Source organism: Protopterus annectens, chromosome 3.part1, assembly GCF_019279795.1.
Source record: "Protopterus annectens isolate FY-2018-M chromosome 3.part1, PAN1.0, whole genome shotgun sequence".
Classification (NCBI taxonomy): domain Eukaryota; kingdom Metazoa; phylum Chordata; order Ceratodontiformes; family Protopteridae; genus Protopterus; species Protopterus annectens.
Window position 1 is genome coordinate 1,455,125,630 of NC_056732.1, and position 26,642 is coordinate 1,455,152,271.

At 40.9% G+C, this 26,642-nt stretch overlaps 1 protein-coding gene across 1 annotated transcript in view; it reads right to left on the bottom strand.

Annotated features, from left to right (window-relative positions):
* Positions 1-1,429: 1,429 nt before the first annotated feature.
* GTPBP10 (GTP binding protein 10) overlaps positions 1,430-26,642 on the bottom strand; it is a 904,437-nt gene continuing 879,224 nt past the window's right edge. The window contains exon 10 of the mRNA XM_044067527.1: positions 1,430-1,977. Within this exon, the coding sequence (XP_043923462.1) occupies positions 1,757-1,977 (221 nt within the window). The 3' untranslated portion in view covers positions 1,430-1,756. The remainder of the gene's footprint in view (positions 1,978-26,642) is intronic.

Consider the following 26,642-nt stretch of genomic DNA (forward strand, 5'->3'; position numbering starts at 1 on the left):
CTGACCGCCTCAAAAAACTCCAGCTTTACTCTGTAGCATATCGCCTACTCCGAGGTGATCTCTGCCTAACATATAAAGCTAAGCCTGTGCCCCTTATAGATACAGAGGGAAGGGCCACAGGCTTAGAAAGTTCCTCTCCTTGCAGAGGACAATCAGCACTGGAGTTTAAAGTCCCAATGGGAGCCTGTCAGTTATTTAAGAACTCTTTCAAGTACCAATGCTATGAAGAAAACTACATGAACATGACTTTCACTGCCAATGGAGTTTGCTCTTTACCACACTGTTAGTTTAAAGTATGTTGAAAGTGACTTTCAGCAAGCTATTTTTGCATATTTGTTACTGATAGTTCCTTTTGTGGATCATCATAATTTCATCCTAATGGTTAAAAGAGGATGGACCAGATCATAACAGATGAGATAAGTTGGAGGCAGTGAATATGAAACAGTAAACTGGTTTACTTAGCAGAAGTAAGGGCAATGAAAATACACGGGACAGCCACAAATCAGTTCAGCCTTGTATGTTGGGATGAGGGGATTAGTAACTTTAGTTTGGTTGGCAGGTTGTAGCAAAAATTATACTTGACAGTTGGGGCTGACATAAGGCATGTATAAGTGGAGAGAAACATTAGTTATTATTGTTTAATATACATGGGAGTTAATATGTCATTAATCCTGTGAATAACTTTCTAATGTTGCATGACAAAATCTGACTATTTCTCACACTCTTACACTTGCCTGGCATGACTGGCAGGTCGTCTATCTGATTCTGTCCATCTATAAGTTAATTTGCTTTTGTTGGCACTTTTAACTCAGGATAAAAAATTACATCATTCAATACCACCAGCACTACTGGGAACCTTGGGAACAAATGACAATTTTGTCAAACAGTGGTTCATTTCTTTGGCAATCTTTTGTGTGGCCTCTATGAACAATACTTTAACAGATTGTATGTTCAGCCTACAACTGCATGCAAGCATTTTGTTTTTGTTAACTAAGTAAGCCCACTCACTGGTCACAAGTTACCTTTCTAGGGGTGACCTGGAAGTACTGTTTGGTTAACTGATTTGGTCAGATTCACACAGTAGGCATATGGAAGTAGATGGAATGAAATGAAATCCTGAATTACAGCTAGTCACGCAGATTGTCTTTCAAGCGTCAGTGAAAAAAACACATTACACAGTTGAATTAGTTAAGTTATTGGTATTTCTCTCCATTCAGAAATGCCTCATGTCATCCCCAACCGTCAAATTTAGTTCATGGAGAAACCTTACTTGCTAGTGTAGCCTATCTGTCCACCCCTTACACTTCTGCCTTGTGTGGGCACTTTACATCTAAACTGTTCAATGAATGAAAAAACTGTTAATGTGCTTCTTTGAAAAGACCCACAGCTTGTATGTGCTACTGTCTCACACAAACACATTAACAGTGAAAACAGTACAAAAACATTTTATTTGTAAAGTATATTACCAAATGACAAGTATATATATATATATATATATAACACATGAATTTTTCATACACCGGAGGCAAATATTACAAAATCATGTGATATAACATAAATGACAGGGGAAACAGCAGCAGTTGAAACATACATTGAAAAGACAGCAACGAAAAGAATAAGTGCCTTAATCAAAACTATATTACAACAGACTTTATCAAAGTCAAAATGAAAAGTTTACTGTAACACAGGAGTTATTCTAATCATACTTTCATTTCGGCTATGAGCGACATTATTAAACAACCACTCTGCTTGTTTTTTACGATGCTGTTAAAATGGACTGATAGGAATTTCTTAACTTCTGCAGTTTTTCTCTCTGATGACCTTCATTTTCTATTTCATACTGTTCTTCGATGGATTTCCGAAGACACTGTTTCAACTCCTCAATCCCATGACCGGTTAATGTAGAGATGGGAATGATATGTTTGAAAGGTATAGAGCTACAAGGCACTGTGTCTTCCGGCAGTAGATGCATAAAATCTGGAAAAAAAGTCAACATCAGATGCCATCATGCTCTTATAAATGTGAAAAAATCACATCATCCCAAAGATGAAAATATTTAAATCAGCAGCTGTCTTTTGGAAAAACAGCAGACATAAAAATATAGACATATAGACATGTTTGCTATGTATTTGTTTGGGCATATCTAAATGTGCATTTTACATTTAATCTTTCATTCACTGTACACACACACACACACACACACACACATATATATATATATATATATATATATATATATATATATATATGCATATATTTAACACATACACTCACTTTTTTTATTTTTTTTACACATACACTCACTTTATGTAGCCTGCTGTAACACTTTTCCACAGCAATCCTGCATGCCATCTAACCAGGGTTGAGGGCCTTGCTTTCAGTAATAAGAGACATATCTAATATCTAACGTCGACAACTGATAGGCACAAACAAAAACAACAAAACACACCAACTTTATTTTCAAGAGGGCTCATGCAAAATGAGTGACTAATGTCAAGAAATTTTTCAGTAATCATGTTTTTACTGCACAGCAAAATTTTAATAAAACATAGGGTTAAGTGGGATGTACCTTTTGAGAAGAAGTCATGGACACTGTATGAAATCTGCTTGAAAGTTACCACTTCCAAAATGCCACAGTGGGGGTGGCCCTGGGATGGAGACTGAACTCCCTTCAGGGCTGCCTGGATAGCAGCTTCTGGAATTTGCTCTAGTTTGAATATTAACCTATGGGGGGAGCTAATGGTTGGAAGGTACCAGAGGGGGAAAAGGACTCAAAAAAATGTTATTGTGTCATTCTCGTGGAGGAGGATGAAGTGCTGTTGATAATACTGCAGGATATGAAGAGGGTAACATGATCACAAATGGCTTCAACTCCTTTACTTTTCATAGGTTCATAGGTAGGTACTAGGCTATTGGCCCTAGGGCCTATATAAGCCTAGCCAAAAAGGTACCCTGGCTTTCGCTACCCAAGAAAATTATTTTCCTGTGCCTCTGTCGAGCACAGCCACAGAAGTGATGCCCAGGGTGAATTTCCTATTAAGATAATTTTTAATTTACAGATTCACAGATATTCCAAGGTCACTGAGTCTTATATTACTCATGCTTTGCTGGTACTCTTCCCTCAGGCTGAACCTCCTTTATACAGGAGGCCTATACTACTCAATCCAGGAGTAAATCTGTGAATACTCATCCAGTCATCTAGACTACATTTAAAGGAAAACAGCAAGTTGCACTGTTTAATAGGCAGGGGAAGTTCATTCCAGAGGTTTGAGAAGCACTGGTTTATAAAACTGCACCTTTACCATGTTTTACTTATTTGTTAGTGAAGACTGTGATCCCTGGCTGTAATGCTGGTGAAGATATTAGACATGTGGAGATACAGGAGGTCCATGACAACTGGGTATCCAATGGTAAAATAAAGGAGAGAGATCTCCCCTCAAAAATCTATAACACACTGAAGAAAGGGATAGAACTTCCACCCCAGCTCAGAGATTAAAATTTGTTATACTTTTTGGTTAGGAGCCTTTGGGGTCTTTTTGTCTGATATGTTTACTGTGATACCTCTGAAAGGGGGGCATTATACCCGATAACTGGCCTAATCAGTGGTAAGATACTGATGACATTCCTTTGGCAATTAGTTGAGTTAAATAAAAGGATTTCCTGAAAACTGTTGTCACATAATGATTAAGAGAGGGGCCTACCAACCCAAACACCTAGGCCCCTGACTTTGTTAATAATTAAGGTAAATTATGTTGATAGCTAAGAGACTGCTATTTGTTCTCAGTCTTTTGATTGCTGGTCTGTCTAATTTTGCTCAACAGCAAAAGCCCTCGAAAGATGAAACAGTAAACTGCACTGAGAGATCCTCCTGGCGCCATGTATCAGAAGTGTAGTTGTTTAGAAGCTATGGACTGCTTCATTGTTCTCTGCTAGTGACTCAAACCATGTAGCACACACATCATCAGCTGTAAACTTGCTGCTTTAAGTTGGTTAACAAGCTGAGATACACACAGCTTGTCTGCATTTTAAGTGTTTACTGTAAGTCAAAAGAAATGACTATGTAAAGGTAAGATAATTTAGCACCTTTATAACCAAGACAAGTAAGAACAAGCAGTCGGAATAGCAATTCTGCACTTTTGACTTCTTCTTTGGGGGGGGGCAGACAAACTGGGGGTATGGATTCCACATCTTTGTAGTTTACACCATCATAACGCAAGGTTTTCTACGGTTAACAACAAAACTACTTACTAGTGTACACACACAATTTCCATTACGACTGAAGACAGTGTCAGGATGGGCACCGACTGCTTTCATAGCACTGCAGACATAAATCTTGCTTTTTTTCCCACTTTTCTGAGATTTAAAAAAGTTCAGTTACAGGCTTGCTGTTCTTGAACTGTTTGTAAGTTTCTTGGAGGCCATTTTTTGCTTGGGCTAAAGGGAAGTCTCTCTGTTGATCAGTGGCAGTGAAAAACATTGAGCAGCCTGCCTGCCCCTGTGGGAGTGGTTACTGACTTGAAACTGTAGTTTTATTGGCCATTTTGGGTCAATTCCAAACTCCTTCATCTTCCTCTCTTAAAACCCTCTTTTGCACGGTTTTGTGCATAGCGCAACATCGGGCAGTGCTGCCTAATTGGGTTTAAACTATTCCTGGCTCCACAAAGTCTGCTCTTCACTTTTTTCCTTAGAACTGCTCTATCTCTCAATTTAAACACCATATTCTCATTCTAAGGCCCTTCACTGGTCCAATTAAGTAATCCTACAAGTTAGCACTATTAAACCATAAGCACTACTTACTCTTATACTCTCTACGATTACCCTGTCCTCTATTGGTCCGTCTTAAATTCAGTTTCCCTATATTACTGTAGCATGTCCTAAGGTCAGTCAATAGTTTCCTCTCCAGTCCAGCTGGTGAATCTGGGAATTTTGAGGCAATGTTACAACTGTCTCATGTACACGGACAACCCTCTCCTCCTCCAAACAGGTTCAAATATATATGAGAGATGCAACTATTTAGCCAAACTGGAGGCTGAGCTCTCTCATCTAAAAACTGGTGTAACCAGTCAGGAGGAGAAGGTAACCTCACACAACACAATTCCAGTATCACATAGTCCCACCACATCAGCGAACCAAACACATAAATACACAAAAACATACTCGGACGCTCTAAATAAAAATCTACATAAGTAACAGAGACCTCCAAAGCAGATATCCAAGCAAACACTACCGCAAAACAAAACACGCACAACACATAGCCCACAAAGTCAGTGTGCCAAGCAGCCACAGCCCTTAAGGCTGAATAACACACCTGATACTCTTGTAATAGGTGACTCTATTGTCAGACACACTGACGTCCCGCTCACCAGGCTGAATAAAGAGAAGGTCACGGTGAGCTGCCTGTCGGGTGCTAGGATCCGCCACATAATGCAAGCACTCAGGACACTCCAAAGCAAATACAAATATGACTCAGTCATTGTACATGCTGGTGTGAATGACCTGAGACCTACCGCCTTGGACTACATGAAAAGAGACATAGAGGAGCTCTCTGATCATGTAGCCCAGGCTGGTATGACCCTGACCTTGAGCAGCATCTTACCCTCACCTAGAATGATGCCACAGTACAAAGACAAAATGATCGATTTTAACAATTGGCTAAAATTTTGGTGTCATTCAAAGGGGATCCAGTGTCTGTCAGCCTGGGATGACATGCTCGACAAGCCACGTTGCTTCGCTAGGGACGGCTTGCACCTGTCACCACTGGGCCTTCGGATATTGGCAAAGGCTCTTGCCACCCCCATAGTGCCTTTTTTAGGCAAGGCTCAAAAGTCAAACCCACCCCCATAGACAGCACAAGGAACAAGAAACTAAGGGTAATGCTGCTTAACGCCAGATGTCTTAACCTCAAGATGCACGCACTCAAAGCTCTCCTCAGTATGGAGAACATCGATATCTGTGCAGTGACAGAAACCTGGTTCAAGGCTCCAGAGAGCACCCCAGCACTTGCAGGCTATACCTCATATCATGCTTTTCGGCCCCAAAATCCGGACCGAACCACAAAAGGAGGGGGAGTTTCCATATTTATCAAGGATATCCACACCTCCAGGTTAGTGGCATTGCACGAAGTATCGGAGACCATCCATGTGCAACTAACAGTGGGCAAGACTGCTTTTCAGTTTATAGCATCCTACAGACCACCCTCTCAAAGTCAGGAATCCCACTCGGCTTTCCTGAAAACATTGGAGAACATGAAGATCTCTCCGAACACCATTATATTGGGCGACTTCAACTACCCAGACATTGACTGGGAGCACTACTCAAGCCCCAACACCTTAGCCCAAAGGTTCCTGGAAATTATAAACTCAAATGCTATGGAACAACTAGTCACCACTCACACAAGAGGGGACAACATACTAGACCTGATCATTACCAACATGGGGATTCTATGCTCCACACCAGAAGTATATCCCTCATTGGTAAGATCAGACCATAAATTAATTTCACTGGATGTCCACATCCCGACCCCATCCCCAGCCCAGAAAACCACAGTGAAAAACTTCTCAAAAGCGAACTTCTCACTTCTCAAAACCGAAGTGGAATCCTTCAAGGCCCCAGGGCCAGTGGAAACTATGGCCCAAACTGCAGAATCCTATATAAACGCATTCTACGGACATCTCCAGGAATGCATGGATCATGCTATCCCAAACAAAACCAAGACCCAATCATCCAAAGGCAGGCGTCCAGTCTGGTGGACCCCTGCCATAAATAAACTGTACATCAGAAGGAGGAGGCTACTACATGATAGAGCAAAATCCCTAATAGGGAAGGCATCTCTGATCAGTACTAGCAAAAAATTACGATCCCTCATAAAATCCTCCAAGGCCAGCTTAGAGAGAAAAATTGCACAGGACACCAAAGACAATCATAAGGCTTTTTTCAGTTATGTTAGGAACCTGGGATGCAACTCCCAGACTTGTTCTGAGTTGATTCTAAACGACAAAAAATACACTGAACCCACAGACATCGCCAATATCCTGGCAGACAGGTTCAGTGCAAACTTCTCCACCCCCTCCCCCCCAAAAGAGCAAGTATCTATCCCGGCAGAGGGCTGCCTCCCAAACATCTCTGATGCTCAGGTGAAGGCTGCTCTCTCCAAAGCAAAATACACTGCTTCCATGGGACCAGATGGCATCCCAGGTTGTGTCCTACATGAACTCCAAGAGGAACTAATCCCTCAAATAAAACAGCTATACAATCTCAGCCTCACTACAGGATATGTGCCCACAGAATGGCGTACAGCAACAGTGGACCCACTCCACAAAGGTGGAGCCTCTACAGACCCTGGAAACTATCGCCCCATAAGCCTGACTAGCTTAGTCTGCAAGGCTATGGAGAGGATCATCATGGAGCTCATAAACAAAGACATTGGTGACCTACAGACACTAGATCCTACCCAGTTCGGCTTTGTCAAGGGCAGATCCTGCCTTTTGAACCTGGTTGACTTCTTCGAAACAGTCACCAAAGCCACAGATGAAGGGAAGGTAGTCCACACAGCCTATCTGGACCTTGCAAAGGCATTTGACACAATACCCCACTCGGGCATCATAGATAAGCTATCCAGCTTAAATATAAACCCCTATGTCACAAGATGGGTTGCAAACTGGCTCAAAGACAGAACCCACAGAGTGAGAGTTGCTGGAGCCATGTCAGACTTGAAACCGGTCACAAGTGGCATCCCACAGGGTTCTGTCCTGGGACCACTCTCATTTGGTATATACTTTTCCGAGGTACAGGCAAACGTGGGAGGACTATGGCTCACCAAGTTCGTAGACGACTGCAAACTGGGCGCCATAATCGACTCTCCAGCTGACACAAACATCCTTCAAAAAGGTCTCACAGAGACAGATAACTGGTGCCAGCGCCATGGTTTAAAGCTAAATGCCAAAAAATGTATAGTCATACCCTTTGGCAAAAACAATGTGCCCACAAATTACCACATACGTGGAAACCCATTAAGTACAGAGAAAGTTATTAGGGACCTGGGGACCCAGGTTGATAGCAATCTCTCCTTTGAAAACCACATTGCCAAAGTGGTTAGAAAGACCTTCTACATAGCCCACATCATCACGAAGGGTTTCACATCTAGATCAAGAGAGGTAATCGTGCCCCTTTATTCATCCCTTAACAGGCCCATCATAGAATACAATGCCCCTTTTGGGATGTACCTTACCCGACACATGCAGCAATTAGAAAGACCCCAAAAGTATTTCACCAAGAGGATCAAGGGTCTCAAACAGATGCCATATGCTGCTCGGTTAAAAAAACTCCAGCTCTACTCAGTTGCATACCGCCTACTTCGCGGCGATCTATGCCTGACATACAAAGCTATGTCAAATCCAGAATTAATGGACATGCTCCACCCTGGCATCTTGTTTTTACTTGGGGCTCTGGCTTTGATTCTTTCTGGAACAGCAGAGTCCATACACTTGTGCAAGTGATTGTAGAGGGCCTTGGTGTAAGCTTCAATGTAGTTACAACTTCCAGCTGGGGGTGGGGCTTGAAATGCATTTATACCTTCCCCTAAGATGGTATAGTTTGCCTTGGTGAAGTTTGTTTAATCTGACTTCAACCTTTGTGAGTTTTGGTGTTAGTGCCAGCTCGAAGGTGTGCTTTGTGCACGTCATGACCCATGGAGGTAGATCTATAAACTGGTTATGACTTGAATGGGGTCTTATCCACAGTTACCTGACTTTGGAGTAACTCCATGGAGTTGTCCAGTCTAACTAGACAGGAGGTGAATTTATCTCTAATACAGACAGAAACACTGCCTCATTTGGTTCTCACACATTCATTTTGCGGTCTGAAGGTGTGCAAGGCATTGTAGCCTTGTAAGGCTGGGGTACTCTGAGGATTTTGTGACTGCACTGACATCTACATCTGATAGTGACAGAAGTGCCTCTAGGGTGTGCAGATTTTGGTTTAAGCTCCTAGCGTTTAGCAGCATAACCTTTATTTTATTATGATTGGCAAGTTTCACACTATGTTTTGTTTTCAAGACCTTGACAAAAAAGGCACTATGGGGGAGGCAAAAGCCTTTGCCGGCAGGCAAAACCTAATGGTGCCAGGTGCAAACCATCTCTGGCAAAGCAGCGAGGTTTGTTGATCATAACCTCCCAGGCTGACAGAAACTGGATCGTTGAAATCAATCATTTCTTTTTTACAGTGTTACATCATTCTAGGAGAGGGTAGTATGGTGCTCAAGGGTAGTGACATACTTGCTTGGGACACAGTCAGAGAGCTCAATTATGTCTCTCATCATAAAATCCAGTGGGGTACATCTCCGGTCGTTCACACCAACATGAACTATGATACAGTCATAATGGTGCTTGTTGTTGAAATACCTGAATGCATGTGTGATCTGATGAATTCTGGCACCAGACAGGCAGCTGACTATGACTTTCTCCTTGTCCAAAGTGGTGAGTGGGACATCCGTGTGTCTCACTAAGGAGTCTCCAATGACAAGAAAATTTGTTTTTTGAGTATTACTCCTTATGAACTTGGTACATGAAACACTGGTGTTACTATGTGTCATGGGTACTGTGAGAACTGTGTTAGCTGTAGCAGTCGTGTTTTGGAGGGCTCTGGTGTTTTGATAATTTTTTTGAGAGAACCTCCACGTATGTTGATTTTTGTCTTTGATGTGTTCTATGTGTAGGAGTAGTGGTACTATGTGCATGAGTAGTGGTGGGTGGGTTGACGACCTCTTCAGTGTTACTGTTTCGAGTGCAAGAGAGCAGGGATTCAAGATTCTTGATGTAGATACATCTCGCGCACTCTGTATTAGAGTGAGTTATTGGTTGAGGTTTGTCAGTGCTTTTGCTACACTGCCTCAGGAGACCCAAGTTGACAAGGCTGGCAAGAGAATCAAGGGTAGTCCAAATGTCCATAACTTTAGGTTGAAGTTATCACAAGGGGGGGCTATTCAGGACTGATCAAAGAGGTGGTCGGTAGATGGATATTTCTGTTGTTTTTTTTTTTGCTGGAAGTTTAATAAGGTATAGTTCACTAGCAGTATTTCTTAGACCAGAAAAGTACTAAGGGTGAAGACTACACTAATGTGCTGCAGCTGTATCCAAGGGAAAATTTGTCGAATTTATCTGTCCGGCTATGATGCACAATTGTGCGGCAGTGCACGGTGCTGCACAATGCACAAACAAGCAGACACCTGCTCAAACCCAGGTCTTAAATACCAGACGCTAAAAACTTTAAAAACAATTTTAAAAGGTTCAAAAGGACCAATGAGGGTTCTTACACCAAGCCCTAAACCAGCCCCCTTTCAGCAGACAGGTTCTAATCAGCACACTTCTCTCACTAGAGTGCAGAAGGGCCCCTTCAAATCAAAGATGGCCTAGAAAATATGCTCAGAATAAGCAGTCACTACAAACAAACCCAAATGAAGCAAAACCTGTATCTGGACTATACTACAGTTACTAGCTACACTAGTGTAGGCAGAAAACACTAGACAAATATTTAACACAGCAGAAAAATAGCAGTGAGACACTAAAAAAATGTTTTAAACAGCAGAAAAACAGTATGGAGAGACTAAATAATGTTTTAAACAGCAAACAAATCAGTTAATTTAATACTGCTTGGGTGGAAAACCAGAACAAGCAGAACACATTGCTTTGCAGCAGTGAAAAATACCGGCAAATACTTAAACAATGAAAATAGCAAAAACAGCTTTGCAAACAGAGAAAACAGCAATAAAGTACAATATAACAGGCACAGTAAGGCAGATAATTGCAGTACAACAGTGCAGTTTAGTATTAAAATACAGTATTAAAGTAGGTGGCAGACAATAAAAATGCAATAAATAGGACAAACAAGCAAAAAACAGGCAACTTATGTTTTATGGGAAGCTCAGAAGCCTCTAGTCGTCTGGTATCTTTGCTCAGAGTTGTGGCTGGTAGCCTACTTCAGTTCAGCTTAGTACAAACAAAGGAAGCATTGATAAAGGATGCATTGAGGCAGTCCACAAAGCTGCACAATCTCACCCAAGTGTGGCAACACAGGGCAATAGTGGTACCAGCAGCTCTTGATGTTCCATCAACAGCATGGAAATAAGCCTCATAGAAATGTTGGCAACAGACTGCAGAGTGGGCAACTGAATCTGCAGAGTCTTCTGTGTCTCTGGGGAATGCTGTGTCTTAATATTCCTTGACACTGCTGATACTGTATCGTGTTGAAGTCTCATCAAGTGAGAAAGATAGTCAACAGCCCACAGAGTGAACATAGCTGAGGTCATCAACTGAAGCACCTACAGATGAAGCAGAGACAGACCTCGTTGACAGTGCCTTGAATGTTCTTGATGGGTCAAACCTTTGTCGTGGTAAACTTGGGAAATGCAGGTAGTTAGTTAACCACCTGGTTAAGTGACCTTAGAAACTCATTGTCCCATCTTAGCTTTTGAGAAGAGTACAAACCACTGGTCTAATTTTCTGAGGGGTTTGTTTTGATGAAGATAGAAACATAATTGCCTCTGCACATCTAACAAGTGCAATATGTATTCACCTGTATTACAAAGAAAATTGGAATAATACTGGAAGATATATGCTTTGACTGAGGGAAGTCTCTGCAGTCGCTTTAGGTAAAAAGGAGAGGTTAGTCTATAGAGAAACCTGATATTTTTTGAAAAATTATATATGGTGGCTGGCAAAACAAAGTCTGAATTTCAAGCACTCATCTGGCTGAAGTAATGGCTACCTGGAAACAGTTTTCCATGACAGAAATTTTAAGTCTACTTTGGCAGCAGGTTCAAGAGAGGGTTGGAGTCAAGGCCTGTAGCAATATAGCCAAGTCCCAAGAGGGAGTGGAATCCTTAATCAAAGGCCTAAGAAGGAAAGTACCTTTCAGGAAGGCTTCACACAATTTGAGAGAAAACAGAGAGATGTGATGTTTCCATTTAATCTTGTATATATTCCTACAGGAAGGTTTTTGAGATGGAATGAGGATGTGAACTACTTGGGAGGAAAAGCTTTGACTGACTAGCCATCACGGGAAGTGAATAAATCATGTGGTTAGTTTCAGGGCTTGAATGTCTGGCTGGGACATATCAGATAAGTGAGGCAGAATATCTAGATTTGGGTCCAGCACCCAAGGGAGCTGTACCAGGTGAAACCAATAAAAGGAGAACCACACTTGTTTAGGCTAGAAAGGGGCAATGAGGATGACTGTGGTCTTCATCTGAGATACTTTCTGTAGGAATTTGGGAATTAGGGGAGTTGGTGGGTAAGCATACAGGAGACTGGTGGGCCAACTGTGAACAGAGCTTCTCTTGGTGACTCCCTCCTCTGGGGAAATTACAGGAAAAAAGCTGCTGTATTCTGAGTTGGTGGGACAACCACAAGAGGTTGGCTCCACTGGCGAAAAATCCGTAATGCCACTGCTGGATTGAGAGACCACTTGTCAGGCAATAGTAGAGATCTGCTCAATCTGTCTGTTAAAACACTGAACTTCCCCGGCATATGCGTTTCTATTAGAAAGCAATTGGAAGATATTGTCCATTACCATTACTCTCAACAGGTATGAACATGTTCCCCCTTGTTTGTTGATGTACCAGACTACTGACATGTTTGTCTGGGTAGAGATCACCCATAGAGGGAGGACATTCTGTAAAACCTGCAACCCTAGGAAGACTGCCCTCTCATCTCTAAGATGCTGATGTGACCATGTGCCTTGGACCATCTTCCTCATATAATGACCTCCCCCACTCCAGGAGGGAAGCATCCATGTTTACTGTAGCCTTGGGAAGGGAAGAAACAAAAGGAAATCCTTGGGCTACTGCCTGTGACTGAATCTACCAAGTTGCATGCTCTCTTCAAATGTTTGATATACAAATTGGAAAGGCGATAGGCTGACGTTTGAAAGACCATTAAACGACTAATGTGCACATTACAAAACAGATACTTTCTCTGGAGCCAGGACCGGATTCACAAAGCCTGCTCTATAGGGGCATTTTCGACACTTGTTCAGCTCCCTCCAGCCTCTCTTCCTGAGCTTTGTTAAACATCCTTTTGATGAGGAACACTGCAACAGTGATTGCATGAGGAATATAGTACAATAGTGTAGGTAATGTGTCATAACAATAGATTTTTGAATAGATCACTTTTGTAAAACCTACACCCTCCCTCCATCCTCCTTACTAGTCACTCTCTCTGGCTGGGATGGGTTACTCTTTTACATATTTTCCTTGTCTCTCTCCCCTTTTAATCTGTTACATAATTTGACTTACAGCTACAGGCTTATGCCTCCTACCTATAAGGAAAGAAAACTCTGCTTTGGTGTATCTGTATGACTCTCTTTATACGGCACATTCATCCGTGCATGTGCACAGACATACAGCGCACATGGATGGTATCTTTGCTTTTTAGACTGACCTGATGTATGGTTATCTCAGCAAATAAATTTAGTGAAGAATAGTGCAACAGTGATTTATTTGAATATCTACTATTATGGTACATTATCTACACATCTGTACTTATTCTATGATACAATTCCGAAAGGCTCTAATACAAAAGGTATACCTTCCTCTGACTAATATGTTCCGGCTAGCATTAATGGTAGTCAGAAGTGTAGTACTTTTGAACAGAAGTCTCCTTCTTCCCCTGATTTCCTTGATGAGTGGACACCTGTACATTTGCTTTGTCAAGTTGAGGTATCACTATGCCATGGTCCTGGATTTGTTTCTCAAGCCAAAAATAAGAGGGTTCATGGCTGAAGGGATACAGGAGGTTATCTCTGACATTTAAAGGAAATACATTTGGAACTTGGAACTGAATGTACAGTTTTGACCTGGACAGCCTTTTACACATGTTAGTGAGTTTGGTGAGTGTCTGTGTCTTAACAATGATTACAGTTGCTATTAGGTCATTTGTGGTCATGAACAGAGAAGATTACTTGTACAAAATGATGAGCCATGTCACAAATTGTGATTTGTATGAGGAGACGTCAATGAGTTACATCAAAGTGGCATACTGCAGAATTGATTTTTTTCTGCAAGACATGGTGGAAGAGGGGGAGAACACACCGGAAGTACACAGGTTACTTCAGGTATTACATCCTGTTGTCCAGTGTATATTCGGGATCACCAAGATTCACAAAAACATTGTTGACCCACCAATGAGACCAATTATAAATGCCAGTAAATCCAAAATCCACCCCCTTGGGGGGGTCTACGTGGATTCTTTGTTAAAAAACCTTTTGAACACATCTGCAAGGATTCATGTGATTTTTTTTGTGCGTAAAATGAAAAACTTGGAATTTTCAAGGAACTGTGTTTTTTTAACAGTGGATGTAATTGAGTTGTTTAACATTATACCACACGAACAAGGTCTGGAATGGCTCCATGATTTCCTGTGTGAATGCACTGAGTTTAACAATGACACTGTTAATGTTTTAGTTTTATGCATGGAATTGGTTCTGAAATTTAACTTTGTTTTTCTGGATGGGCAATATTATAGATAGAAAAAAGGGGTAGCTATGGGGGTGTCCTGTTCCACCATATTTGCCAGCATAGTATTGCTGCAAAGGGAATGACATGTTCTTTTCAGACACTATGAGGTTACAGCTTGCAAGTTATATCTCCGTTTTTTTTTTGGATGATATTTTTATCATCTGGGACAGACTCCCAGAGGAGATGCAGGATTTTATGGAATTTAATTCCTCTACATCTTTTTGTTAAGGGTTACTCACACCATTCAGTTGGAAAGTACCAATTATTAGGATGCTACTATTTCTAAAGATTATCAGAACGAGCAATAGGCTAGTAAAATTTACAGAAAACCCACATAAAGCAACAACCTATTACATTTTGAGAGCAACCAACCTCTCAATCAAAAAATAGGAATCATCAAAGGCCAATATATTAGAGTGGCTAGAATGGTTTCCTCTCACAACCATTTTGTGGAAGAATGTGAGACACTGTGGCACATGTTACTCAAGAGGGGGTACCCCAAGGGCACAGTTGCCATGATTCGGGATAATATCATGGAGAAAAGAATGAAGGGAGATATAGTACCTCTTATACACACCACCTCCACTTTGGCTACAGGTACATTTTCTAGTAACAAGTGGATGGGCCTATTATGCAAAAAGCCTTTGTTACAGAGTTTTGCATTGAGGCCCCTCAGATTAGGGGTATTTTGATCAAAAACAGGCAGATTTTTTTCTATAGGGAACCATCCAACCGTGGTCTTTAGAAGGGGCAAGACCATTAAAAATTATCTTGAGCTCACATCTGCCCACTGTGAATATGGACTCAGTAACAAAAGGGCTGGCACCTATAAATGTGGCTTTTGCAAGTACTGTAATGACATACTGGAAGGTGGTAACCTGGTGGTAAACCAAATGACAATAAGATCCAGGAATTTTTGTAACTGCAACAGTATGGGGGTGGTTTATGCTGCTGTATGTCAACTGTGTCAAAGTTTTTACGTAGGCAAAGCAAGGAGGAAAATCAAAGAGTGTATACATGAAAACAAAGCTGATATTAGAAAACTGGACAGTAAAAATGTCCCTGCTAAATACATTATAGAGTACCCCAGTCATAGTTCTCAATTTTTTGGTTTAGAACAAGTGTTAAAAGACCTTAGAGGGGGACCATGGGAGGATAAAATGGAAGAAAGGGAACTGCGTTGGCAGTTTAGATTAAATGCTACCAGCCCTCCTGGTGTCAATGAAGGGGTGTCTATAACTTGTGTTTTAAAAATTAAATCTTAAACCGTGCAGCCAGGCACTGTTGTTCTGTGCATTTCAACATAATATATATATATATATATATATATATATATATATATATATATATATATATATACACACACACACACACATATATATATATATATATATATATATGTATATATAAACTATTTTTTTGCTGGGCAAGGATTATTTTTATTTTCATTTTATGTCTGAAAACTAATAGATAACAATATTTTTAAGTTTTAACTTGTAACATGTTGTTGCTTTAAGGCATGCTTTTTTCTACAAGTGAGTGCACTGGTGATGCAAACTGCCATGTGATTATAGGGAGGGGTATTTAAACTTGGTGTTTGTGCTTTTGTAACAGATTCTGATGAAGTATTTTTATATGAAAGTGCTCAATCTCATCAATTTTGCTGTGTTTTATTAAACTACTGGAAGCTCTTCTTGCCCTGCAGTTTTCATTCCTTGACTATCTTGCTGGTGGTGGAATTTTGTTGGATTTGGTCTTTTGTTATTTTGGTTAGTAGGTCATTTGTTTACTCAAGAAAGTCATATGCTGGTTCCCTCTGGTATCTTCCCCTACCTATGTATATATTCAATTTGTTGCCTGCTTTTGTTTATATAACACATTTTGTGTGTGTGTGTGTATACACACACACACATATATATATATATATATATATATATATATATATATATATATATATGCACACGCACACACACACACACATACATACATACATACACACACGTACATATATTTCAGCTTTTTCCTTCCATGCCTACTGAACAACAAACCAACATTGTCGTTAACATGTATCTGCTCTCTTTTATGGGGCAAAAGCACTGTTGTGGTATGTCCATCATCTAGAATGACCTGGTGCACAAATGAATAGACTGGTTCCTAATCCTTTGAGATGTCAGTTTGGGCATGAAAGACAGATTAATCCTCCAAGCAGCCATTTCTTTATTAAAAAAATGAGTAGGGCTGACCCTATACAAGGTCCATGATTGTGAAATACTTCTTGTAAAAAGTAACTCACACTAAAACTGTTTTAAGGACAAAAACTTCATTATTAGTCAAATGACACATTCACATGGAGGCAAGGTTATACACTCATGCAGAATTTCTTTATAGAGGCTTGCAATGTAAGACTAATTTGAAGAACTTCACCTGTACAAAGGAGGTCAAAGGAAACAAGCTAACAAGGTCACCACATGAATTAATGAAGAAACACATCAAGTCTGATCTGTACAGTGAACATCAGCAAAGCCAAATTAGATCAATACTTTCCTAACTTGAAAATATATACCTTTTAGTGAGGTCAAGATTTTTTGTTGGTAGTTTGTTCAGCTGATTTTAATGAGAAGTGAGGCATGTAGCTTGGAGGAAAATCATTCAATCTGTTAACCTGCGAGATCTTAGGTTTGTCTACAAAATTCCCCTTTATTTGTACAGGAGACTGCCTTTTGCTGGTAGTCTCCACAGTGGACTGGATATCATCATATGCACTGGTAAAAAAAATCTATGGTGTCATTTATCTGTTTGGAGCTATTAGAATCAGCTCTGTTGTGTCTAGTTTTGCTTAAGAAGCACTCTGTGGATTGGTGAGGGTGGGAGGTGGGGTGCTGAAAGAAAGGCATACAGTAGACACTTACGCAATGAGAATGGTATACTTCTTCCAAATCTCTTCTTGCTGAATCCGTGACTGGAACCTGGGAAGCAAGGCATTCTTGGATGATGCAAATCATTCTTCAACTAAAGTGCTTAACAGTACTATTTCTACTTTTTATTATGATATGAAATTCTTTTATCAAGAAGTTATTTGGACTGGAAGTTAGAGACTGCCTTCTCTATCAGGAATTGATATTAGAGTATAGGCAAAGAGAAAGAAGCAGGGGGTCCTAAACGGAAGACCATCACTGGTTGAGTTTTTAATAGAATCTAGAACAGAAGTTGCCATTAAAAAAGGAATAATTAGTAGACCATATAAAATATTGCATGATAACTATAAGAATCAATCAGAGCAGGTTAGAAAGGGTTGGGAAGAGAGACTGGATACAAAATTCACAAAGAAACAATGGGAGGATATATGTATATCTCCCAAATATGCAACAAAATCTAGAAGATTTAGGATTTTTGCCTGGAAATGTTTACATAACTATTTTTATACCCCAAGCAGACTCGAGATAATTTTTCCTCAGTTAGATAGTAAATGTTGGAAGTGTGAAGGGGAAAAAAGAGGTAATTGGGAACACATTTTCTGGGAGTGTGGTAAGTTGGCAGACTTTAAGGATTCCTTGTGGGATGCACTGTCAGAGATGCTGGGTGGGCTGATTGGTCTGATCAGGAAGATGATTTTTTCTGAGCTATGACACAGAATCGGAATTGCCTAGACAGGATACGGCCTTGCTGTGTCTAATAATGGTGGCTGCCAAAAAAGCAATTACTAGAAAATGGAAATCAAAATCTAAACCAACTATACTGGAAGTAGTGAATATATTTATAGAGATAAAACAACTGGAATTGAGATATTTAGAAAAGGGTAGGAGCAAACTACCTAGGAAAAAAATGGGAATTGTGGGAACAATACATAAAAGGGAAAGAATGAGGTTTAAAAGGTGGCAGGACTTAAATGAGCTATGTAATGTTTGAGCAAGAACGATTGGGTAGATTATAAGTGATGTATAATGTTTGCAGCTGGGTGTGTGTCAGTATGGTTTGTGATGTAAAAGGCTTGAGACTAGGATTGTGTTGGTGTGGTTTGTTTTCATTTATATAAATGTATGACTGCCAATGTAGTAAGTGATGGTTTAATAAAGATGTTTCTTGTTTAAAAAAAGGCAGGAATTGAATAATTTATGTAATATTGTTTAGGTTATATGATATAGAGCAACACATGTGAAGTATGTTTGTAATGTTAATATAGGTTGATTACTTTTATATGAATGTAAATTTACCTATGCCACAAATTCAGTAAAGGTGTTTGAAAAAAAGTGTCGACTGTTGGTTATGAGAACTGCAAGAGTTGCATCTTACTCATAGATGCTGTGAAGCAATGTGAAAGACATACTGACTAGATACATCAACTGAGCTGCAAGGCCCAGTCTCAAATCTTAATGTTGTTTTACAAAGCAGCAGACAGAGTGCCCCATTGTTTAGATACTTCATCACTGTAGTGTTGGCAGTTTTACTGGCAATGGTGTCTACTGAAGAATGCATTTAAGGCAAAGTAAAACTATACACGAAGGCTGATGTAAACACTGTAGTTATGCAACAGATCTTATGCCTCTTGATAATGTTAACTATTACTGTAAAAACTGCTAAAAAATGAATTAATTCTTCCCTCCATTTCTGGACAAGAAGAACTTGCACTTTAATTATTCTATGAGTAGGTCCACAAACTGAATGAGTGAGAGTGCTCCAGTGGTTTTACTATGTCCAGCTGAATCCACATCGGCAAAAGCTTCAATTAGATGAAGCCAACTAGTCAAAGTTTCAAATAGTCCCCCCAGAAAAAAAAAATCTTATAGGTTCATAGGATCAGTAGGCAACTGAAGAGCCTAGGCCAACTTCCTAATTGCCCCAAAACACTGTCTGGTTAACTGAATTCCTCTAGGTTACACAGCAGGTAAATGAAGGCTGAGGGAATCCAACTCTGTATCATAGGAAACAGCTTGTTAACAGTGCATTAACCCGTTGTGCTTAATGCCAGAGTTACATTTCACTCACAGATATTAAGTAATTCAATGGTTACACAACTATAGAAAAAACTAAAAATCACCAAAACTTTAAATCAGTGCTGGCACACTAAAAGAAAACCAAACCAGCAGCAACTCTTAATGGAAAGCAGTGACCAATCAGTTGCAATTTTGGTAAGTGTACTTGATGAGTTGGAAGCTTGCCTAATTCACACTCAACCAAGGGTAGGACAACTAGTTCACTTTTACGTTTAGAACATGAAATATTTGAATAGCTAGGTTCCAATTTGTATTCAGGAGCAGAGAGGAATCTGTTAGGAGAAAGCAGAACTCAAGTGGCATTCATAAGGGCTACCTTGACATCTGTGGGTGGTGGCTGAAGTTGTTGAGGTCCAGAATGAAATGAAAGGTGACAAAGAAGAGCCAAATGAAGAGCCCCATCACTTTTTCTGCGTGTGAACAGCTTCTCTGGCTCTCCTGAGGAGCAGGATTTGGGCCTGGTGAGATTTATTCTTTAGCCAGTGTAGCCTTTAAGGGAAGGAGGACCTAAAATGTATGGAGGGGAGACTTTGCTTAGAACCTGTGAAGATAGATGAAGGCTGCCAGCCTAGTCAGAATTTTGGAGATAATTCTATTATCTGTAAATATTAATGTAAACCACAGGCTTGTTGTCTTAAATGGCAAAAACAGTGTTACATGTGGAACTGAAAAAAATGCAAAAGTGTACTCTACTGACTAAGTAAAGCATGCTGTGACCCTTTGATGTAAACATGGCTCCGGCCAGTCTAGATAAAGGAATTCTTGCTATTGTTTTAAGGCCAGAGTTTGCATGCATAAATGTCCTTTATTGCTCTGGTTTCTGCCCAGAGGTGAAGAATGTAAATGTAGTTTCTGTTAGCCTGGGAACCCAGGGAAGTGTGAAGAATGATGTAATGTGAACCAGGAATGTGATTTTAAAAACAGAGAGAATCAGACAACATTAAGCATTTTTGTCTTGACCATCCAACTCATCAGCACTGTCTTGCTCTATATGTAAGTTTATCTTAGACTTGTGTTTTCTCTTAGAAATAGCTAGAAACTAGAAAGATTAGACTGTGTTTTTCTGTGATGTCAGAACTGTACTACTGAATTATTTTAAGAATTTCTCTGTGATCTCTGAACTCTTGACTAGCACCGTGTAGTAAAAAGTATTATATTGTGTTTTGACTATTTTTTATTAAATATTTTTAAACCCTTTCAACTGTGGCTGTTTTTGTAGAGATAATGTAAGCTATTTAGAACACTTTCATGCCTTTGGTAAAATTATACAAAGCCACTTCAACAGCTTTAGCCCTGGGCTATACTACCAATTGGATAATAATATTGCACAGTAATAATTGGACACCCTTTTAAGGACCTTAGAGTAGCTGATAAATATTAGTGGGTGGTGGCAGCTGGTACTACGGTATAGTCTGGGGAAAAGGGGCACAGCTGGAGAACCTGTGTCAGTCTTCCCCAGGAGTGTCTATGTGGTTGTATAAACTCTTCTCAAACTGTGTATGCGTGTGTGTGTGTGTGTGTGTGTGTGTGTGTGTGTGTGTGTGTGTGTGAGCTACTTGGGCAGGGACCCGAAGCACTGGTTGGAGACAGAGGGTGTGCTGGTGGTTTTAACTTGCCCATAGGCTGAGATCTGGACTGTATAGCTGTGCCAGTGGGGAGTCTTATTGGGTACCTGGAGAGCAAGGGAGCGACCAGCCCCGGACTGACTGTGACCTCTGTGTGCTCTTAAGGGAAATTGCACTTTACTGTGTGTATTTGTTATCCTTTCCTCCTATATGAGATGCCCCTCACTGGTGTTAGTGGTGAGGATTGAGGCTCCTTGATTGCTGGGCCAGGGCATGGGCATCACAGAACCCACTAGTCCCGTGTGATGGTTCTCCACAAAGAGTGAACTCAGAGAAATGCATCACTATGGACAAACTCAAAGCAATTAGACCTGCCATAGGCCTGTAGGAGAAGTCAACATCCTGGCCAACTTGCCAGGTTGGGATGAGGTAGACAGAATGACACTTAATCCTTCCCCATGTGGAGTATGTAGAAGGGGTGGCTCAGAAAGGTCATCTAAAGAGGTAAGGGTCTACATCCTCCTATATACTATGAAACACCCTGGACAGGTATAACAAGCTTCTTATCCCCACAAAGTGCACACACAGGATATTCTTTCTGAATTTTAATGAAGGACAGCTTTGATCATGCCGTCCTTCACAGGCACACCTGTACTTGCAGCCTTGAACAAAGTATCTGCACAGTCAAAGGTATAGCAGGGCACAATGACAAAGGAGTCTGAGACAATAAATTGGGGACATTTGTACTAACTCCAGACTCGGGGATTTTTTTCTATCTTTTCTACTGCCTTCTGAACTTAGCAAATTGTAATAAGGATAGCTAATACAGACAGCTGAATGCTCTAGTTCCCAAATGGCAGGGAAGTTAACCATCTCATTATGCCCACCCTACACTCCTTGTGACAATTTTATGGTCTGCTGGACTAATGCTAGTCCAAAGACTTCACATGGGTCTTACAGTGGACAGAATGCAAGCATCTTAATGTTATTAATGGTTTATAAAGGGCACTGGCCTTTGGGGGCAAACAAAACAGAAAAAGAGCTTGGGTACTTATAAGCTGGTTTGATGGCATTACTGATGATACAATCCAAAGAAGAGACAACCAAAGGCTCTAAAAGCTTTGCTTCCCAAAAAATATGCTTTGGTCAGAATAGAGCAGGGGCAAAGGAATAGCTCAAAGTGCATTTCAGAAGCCTAAGAATACCTCCAAAGAAGGAATCATCAGGACAGGAAGAAGAATGTAGTATGGTCTCATTATACCTGTCAATCTTAGAAATGGAAGCCTAAAAATCTTCTGACTCCAAAAATGATCCAAGAGATCAAGGACACCATTAACCCCCATCACCTAAAGACATTAGGTCATTAATGTGCAGCAGTATAACAGATTGCTACTGAAGACCCAGGAACTGTTTGTGGAGAATAAGCCAGCCAGAGATGGAACAGGAACTAAGTATCCCATGGATGACTCTGTATTTGCATTTAGAGTTTCCACCAGACATCAAACAGCTGCTTGTTGACCATGTTCTTAGCCACATGCAACAGACAGAGATGGGCATGTGGACCCTCATGAACAGAACTTGCTGTCTGTGAGGCCTTGGGCTAATCTGAGGAAGACAGTCCTTGATCCAGAGTACTCAAGTATTCCAAATTAATGACTAAATTACTCAAGACACTGATCGCTGGATCATGCCAGTCAATCAATCATGTGTTAAAGGTAATCAGGCAAAGATAAGGCAATGCAAGAACCATGGGATGCATCCTCCCAAGGTGGGAATCTAACATGTAACTTTGTCATGCCCAATTTTCTCAAATGAAGCTGAGGACTGCTTTGGGCATGAGTGTTTGTTGCTTAAGGCTTAACATCCACCTCACTACATTCTTCATATTCCCAAAACTCATCCTCATAAGCTAGAACACATATATAATTCTTATCCATCTGTCCACAATGGAACAGATGTATAACAAGTTTCTAAAATGTATGGCAGTTATCCCCAAAACACCCACTACTGCAAAGCCTAACAAAAATCAGCTGGCTAGAACTAAACCAATTATTGATTCTTAATCAGTTAAAAACTACCCAAACCACAGTATTAAAACATAATGAGTGCCCAACCAACCACATAACACAGCTGTAAACACATTCTAACCAGAACCCTAAGATCACAAAGAAGGTAATGCTACTCAATGCTAGAAATCTAAGCCTCAAAATGCACTCTCTCAAGGCACTCCTAAAAATGGAGAACATCAATATCTGTGTAGTAACTGACACCTGGTTCAAGGCTCCAGACAGCACCCCTGCAATATCAGGCTACAACACTTACCACACTTTTCGGCCACCAAACCAGGACCAAAACACTAAAGGTGGAGGAGTGTCCATATTCACCAAAAATATTCACACCGCAAGGCTAGTTGCCCAACACAATGCATCTGAAATTCTCCAGGTGCAACTAACACTAGGTAAGACTGCAATCCAAACTGTAGCTTGCTACAGATCCTCCACCATGCCCCAACATTCTCACTACACCTTTCTAAACATACTGGAAAATACTAAGATGCAACCAAACACCCTAATACTGGGTGATTTCAACTACCCTGCCATTAAGTGAGAAAACTACTTGTGTACCAACACCTTTGACCACTGGTTCTTGGAATTCATAAATTCCAATGCCCTGGATCAACTAATCCATCGTCCCACCAGGGGCTCCAATATCCTAGACTTGGTCATTACCAACATGGGAAATCGATGCTCCACACCTATGGTCACTCCCTCATCGGTCAGGTCTGGCCATAGGCTAATCACCCTTGACATCCACATCCCTCCCTCACCCTCCAGCAAGGAAACCTCTGTAAAAAACTTCTCCACAGCTAACTTCATGCTACTCAAGTCAGAAGTGACAAGCATCATGACACCCATGCACACGGGAACTGAAAGTTCGACTGCTGAATCCTACACTAAGGCACTGTATGAGCACATCCACTCGTGCATGAATCATGCCATCCCAAATGGAACCAAGACGCTTCTCCTCCAAAAAAATGAAGCCAATCTGGTGGTCCCCTGCCATAAACAAACTTTACAACAAAAGGAAAAAACTGTTACAGAAAAGAGGAAAATCCCAGGATGCAAAAAACTCCCTTACCAACCTCAGTAAGAAGCTGAGATCCCTCATAAAATCCTCCAAAGCTAGTTACGAAAATAAAATTGCCAAAGACAACCACAAGGCATTCTATAGTTATGTCAAGAATCTAAATGGCAATGCTCAGATCTGCTCTGCGCTACAACAGAGTGGCATTAACTATACTGATGCCAAGGATATTGCCAATATCCTAAAAATAGATTCAGTGCCAACTTTACCCTCCCTCTCACACCCTAAAGGGCCCATCTCAATATCGAAAGATTGCCAAATTCCAGTAATAACAGCCCCACATGTAAAAACTGCATTCTACAAAGCTAAGAAAACAGCATTCATGGGACCAGACGACATCCCGGGCTGTGTACTACATGAACTATAAAATGAACTGGCATCTCATCTAATTGTCATGTTTAATCATAGCCTCATCTCAGGCTTTGTGCCCACTGAGTGGCGCACAGCTACAGTTATCCCACTCCACAAATGGGGATCCACTCTGGATCCTGGGAACTACCGTCCAATCAGTCTGATGAGCCTGCAAGGCCATGGAACGCATTTTCGTGGAACTTATAAACAAAGACATTGGCAAACTTCAAACACTGGACCCCACCCAGTTTGGGTTTGTGAAGGGCTGATCTTGTCTCCTGAACCTGACTGACTTCTTTGAATCAGTCTCCAGAGCTGTGGATGAGGGTAAGGAAGTCCACACAGCCTATCTAGACCTCGCCAAGGGCTTCAACACCATCCCCCACTCTGGAATCATAGATACATTTACTAAGCTGGGCATTAATCTCTACGTTACTCGATGGGTTGCCAACTGGCTTACTGACAGAACCCACGCTGTAAATGCAGCCTACTCCAAATCCAGCTCCAGACAAGTGACAAGTAGAGTACCTCAGGGTTCAGTTCCTGGACCACTCTTGTTTGGCATCTGCTTCTCTGAAGTACCTGTCTCTGGCTAACAACGTTCACAGATGACTGCAAACTGGGTGCCATTATTGAATCCCCAAATGATGTGGATATTCTACAAAAGGGCCTTACAGAAACAGATGCTTGGTACCAGAGCCATGGGCTCAAGCTCAATGCCAAGAAAAAAGAAGTTATGTACTCACCGTAACGTTCCATGTTTGTTGTCCAATATCTCGCCGTCATTCTTGCTGGTTGGGTTCGGAGCCAAAACTCGGCTCCGACTCGGCCATATACCAAAGCTTGAGAGCTTCTACTGGCTTGAGGCTAAGTCCTGTTCCATGGTGCTTAGCGGCTGTTCCCCAGATCTCGTTTGAGGGAGAAAGGTTCCTATGATATATTCAATATCCAAAAAGATAATATATGAAACATACTGTCATAAAGTTAACAAGAAAAGGCAAGAAGGGGATCAGACCTTATCTGCCAATTTTTAAGAAATTTCCTCTAGATCCTCCAGGAGGGGGGTGGCTGGGAGGGACGCAAGACTGAAGGCGAAATATTGGACAACAAACATGGAACATTATGGTGAATACATAACTTCTTTAAGTTATGTTGTCCCATCTCGCCTTCATTCTTGCTGGATGGGACAGACTCCTGAGCACCTTTTTCTTGGGTGGGTCAAGGGAATAAACTCTTCAGGACTGTGGAACCAAAGGATGCCCTGTTCCAGGAGGCCACATCTACTTTGTAATGAGTAATAAAGGTATGAGGGTTAACCCATGTAGCGGCAGCACAAACTGAATCCAAAGGAAGTCTGGATTGAAAGGCAATGGAGGTAGATACCGGTCTAGCTGAATGCCCTTTAACTCTTCCTGGCGGTTCTTTATTATGGGAATCATAGACATAGGTGATGGTCTCAGTAAGCCATTTGGACAAGGTTACTTTTGAGATTGCCAAACCTTTTTTATTTCTGAATAGCAGACAAACAATTGGTCTGACTTTCTGAATCCTTTGGTTCTATGCAAGTAAAAACGCAACTGTCTATGCACATCCAGTTGGTGAAGTTTATACTCTGCCTTGTTGACATAGTTAGGAAAAAACACTGGTAAATCTATACTTTGTTTTAAATTTGCTTGAGAACAAACTTTCGGTAAGAACTAAGGATTTGTTCTGATGGAGACTCTATCTTTGTGGAAGATCAAATAGGGTGGACGGATAGACAAGGCTTGCAACTCTGATACTATCCTGGCTGAAGTAATTGCTGTCAGGAAGAGTGTTTTCCAAGATAAAAATTTTAATGAACAAGATGATGCTGGTTCGAAAGGAGGCAGGATCAAAGATGGTAGTACTAGGTTGAGGTCCCAAGGAGGAGATTCTCTGAAGGGTGGTTTTATCAGAAAAGTATCCTTGAGAAAAGCTTTGCATAGTCTATGGGACATTACACTAGATCCGAAGTCCCCCACATGATAATAAGAAATAGCAGCTAACTGAACTCGAATAGTGGCTGTCCCTGCTCCTTGATTAAAAATTTCTGTCAGAAAT